Here is a 3488-nt window from a genome sequence, read left to right as displayed (position 1 = left end):
TGTTATGAAGGGCCTCGTGCCTGATATTAGCAAAAGTGCTGCTAAAGGTAAAAAAACCTTTAGCAACAATTCAACAGTCTGCTAAAGTTGAGAGTCCACCAGCATCTCACCAAAGAAGTGGTAGGCAGCTACCACTCACTATATATTAAAAAATTGTAGGACATTTAGCGTATATTACAATCATTTTCCATTTTTTATAAGGCATATATGAGCGTGCTACCGTGTGCCACGGATTTATTGCTAATATTATTCCAAGTAAAGTGGTAGAATGATTAGGTTGCAAACGAATTATTGCACATACACTGATACTAATTATTGCACATACATTGTGACAACATGCTTGAAAGACTGCTAAGCTCAGTTTTGCATTATTTCACTTATTCTAAGGGAAAACCTTGGTGCTTAAATAGTTCATTTGACATTATTTATGTTGTTTTTCTTATAGAATTCGATGACCCAGAAATTGTAAGCACGGCATATGGGTTTGATACCGCCGAACCTAGCAGCCTTTGCCAAAGCCTCAAACTCCTTCTATGTCCTCTCCTTCCCACCAGAATTCAGTGTCATCATTAAGAGGTCAAGCTCGAATATGTTTGATGTAGTGAAACTGTTGCCTACCATCTCCGGCACAATCAACTCCATGACAATCACCTTACCGTTCTCTGGCAAAGCATTCCAGCAGTTCTCCAACAGTTTCAAGCAACGATCATCCCCCAGTCATGAAGAATCCACTGCATGATTGAGCCTTCAGAGCTTATTTGTTGGTTAACATACTTGAAATTAGGGATGCACATCAGGCCGTGTAAGCCTGGGCTCAACTTGATCATGTCTGGCTAGGGCTCATTCGATAGAACAAGTGAGCTGAACCGGTGCATCAAGCCTAGGCTTGTCACTGTAAACAAGCCAGGCTTGATTAAGCCTGGAGGGCCCATTAATCTCATAGTACTAGGCTTGTTTCATGCAACTTTAAAAGGAAAGTGTTGAGCTGGCAATCCCAATATAATCATTTTTCACTAAAACAAACATCAAATTGTCATAGTGAGAAAGTGTTATGCTGGTACAAGTGAACCCCAGTTTTTCTCACCACCTCACTTTTTATGTGTAAAAATCCTTTCATACTTTCTCCTCCCTATGAAAGCTTTCACATGAGAAGGGTGAGCTGGCAGGATTTTGAAAAGAGAACGAAACAAACGAGCCCTAGTTAATTTATTATATTGCTTACACAGTGTCAAAAAAGACAGCCCTAAGGGAAAGGCATTGAGCTTAGCTCAAGCTCCAACAGAGCATAGCTGGGCTCAAGCTCAAGCTGAGCTTCAGCCTTTTGTATTTTAGACAAGCCAAGCTTATGAAGCCCGTGTCCATGCTAGGCTCACCCAATATGCACTCCTACTTGAGATTTGCTATGCATATTTATATTTATACTTATATATATATATATATATATATATATATATATATTTTATATGTGCCAAGATCTTCTTGAGAAAGCCAAATTTTTCAAAATATTGTGAGGTTTTACCTCACAAAGATTTTGCTGAGAACGAGATTTATGACAGTGGCCATCCCAAACAGGAGAAGAATTTCGTAAGAAAATTACAATAGGAAACCATTGGAAGATTCCTTTTTTGGTTTTCCAAATAGAAATTTCCAAAGTTATCAGAGTTTCAGGTGGGATATATATATTAGTAATGATAAGATGCTCCCGTAGCACCTACTCCTTTATCTATACCGTTGGATTAATTCCAATCCAACGGTTTAGGTAAGGTTTAAATTTTAAGGGCTTTCCTTTATAAACTATTTTCAAACAATTAAATGAGGTAGGAGTGGCGGTTTTCAAAGGTGAAATCAATGAGAGGAGTGGCAGAATGAGTTCTTCTCTCTCTCTCATCCATACGTAGACATGAATCATGTGGATGAATGACAATGAATGCATAAAATGAATGGATAATTGACATGCATGCATCCATGTTGATCAACTAACTTTTTCTTAAATTTCTAGGAAACATGCTTTTTGTCTCTTCCTCTTTCATGTTTTATAAATGGATACACAGGCACGAATGCATGATTGGAATCTAGACAAGGATGGAAGCATGGCATGAATGCATTCTGAATGATGGATGATGAAATGGATGAATGCTCTCTCTCTCTCTCTCTCTCTCTCTCTCTCTCATGAACATTGATGCATGATGACAAGTTCATAACTACGAGAGAGGGAGAGAAATAATAAGTTAACCACGTATTTAATTTATAATTTTGAATTCCGCTCACACCACCACTCATGCCTCCTTCGTTTACTTTTCAGAAGATATTAATAAAGGAAAATAATTGAAATTAATTCTTCCACCACCTCTTTCATTTACTTATTGAAAGCCATTGAAGATGGAAAGCTATACAACTTTAAATCTCATTTAAACCGTTGGATTGAAAATAATTCAATGGTACAAATGGAGTAGGTGTTCCGGGAGCATTGTATCATTACTATATATACATATGCATTTCGTAGGCTCTCTTTTTCGTTCGGTCTCGTAGGCTCCTTCAAAAATCATAATTTTAAGTATTTTTTCTCACGTCTAACACCGACTTTTGGATCGTCTAAATTTGACTTGGATACAGATTCTTTTGGTGATATAAAATCAATGGCTATGAAGGTATCAAATTTTTGTAGCGCAAAAAATATATTTTTTTAATAAAAAAAACATTATCCAATAAGCGATTTTCACTAAATCAAGCATGCTAAACACATGTAACAGTTCAGATCTATCATAAAACACTTAAACCCTACGGGGCAAAACAGGGTAGAACGAGAAACGGGACCTAATATATATATAAAGAGAGAACCTTTGAACTTTGCCTTCTGGAGTGGTCTAGGAGGAGCAGGTGAGCATTCAGTGTCCGGCTAAGAACTGGAGGATGTGATCCAGCATGGTGGGTGCATCTGGGTTCTTGGTGGGCAGCTATCTCGGCAGTGGTGAGCTGGGCTCCCTCCCCCGCCTTGGCCATGACCTCAAAGAGCTCCAACTCAAAGGCAGCCTTGAGGGTCATGGGCAGCGCGGAAGAGCACACCAACTGCATGGTGAACTCGCACACCTCGTCGTCTGACATATGGTTGGTGAGGTCCCTGCGAGAACCCATTTGGGATGGATGAGGAGGAGCTATTTTTGGGGGAGGGTGGTGTATGTTCTCCCCCGATGATTCACTGAATCCCACGTCTGTGTTCGGGGGTCCGAATGAGCGTCACGTATGTAAGCACATGTGGCTCGTATTTCGTGTATGTTGACATCACTTAGCATCGGAGTCTGGTGTAGTTGCAAGGACGTAAGTACCATTTCTTGCTATTCTTGCCATAAAATGATGGTTTGAGGAAATGACAAAAATGTTCTTCATTCAAAAAAAGGGAAACAAACGGTTCAAAAAAAGGACAAACATGTCCTTCATCCAGAAAGTCGAGGATGATGTTGACTCTTCAAAGTCTACACAGCGAAACGAAC

At 39.4% G+C, this 3488-nt stretch overlaps 1 protein-coding gene across 1 annotated transcript; it reads right to left on the bottom strand.

The window, feature by feature from the left end:
* Nucleotides 1–531: 531 nt before the first annotated feature.
* On the bottom strand, nt 532–3132 carry LOC149830261 (caffeic acid 3-O-methyltransferase-like). Its single transcript, XM_090015416.1, has 2 exons — nt 2847–3132; nt 532–662 (listed from the first exon to the last, which is right to left on the bottom strand). Exons 1-2 carry the CDS (start codon nt 3130–3132, stop codon nt 532–534), a joined length of 417 nt encoding a protein of 138 aa, XP_089871542.1.
* Nucleotides 3133–3488: the final 356 nt, after the last annotated feature.

The sequence above is a fragment of the Nuphar pumila genome, chromosome 8 (assembly GCF_984573655.1).
Source record: "Nuphar pumila chromosome 8, dmNupPumi1.hap1.1, whole genome shotgun sequence".
In the NCBI taxonomy this organism is placed as follows: Eukaryota; Viridiplantae; Streptophyta; class Magnoliopsida; order Nymphaeales; family Nymphaeaceae; genus Nuphar; species Nuphar pumila.
Note: the sequence above shows the minus strand (reverse complement) of the source record. Positions and strands in the feature narration are given on the sequence as shown.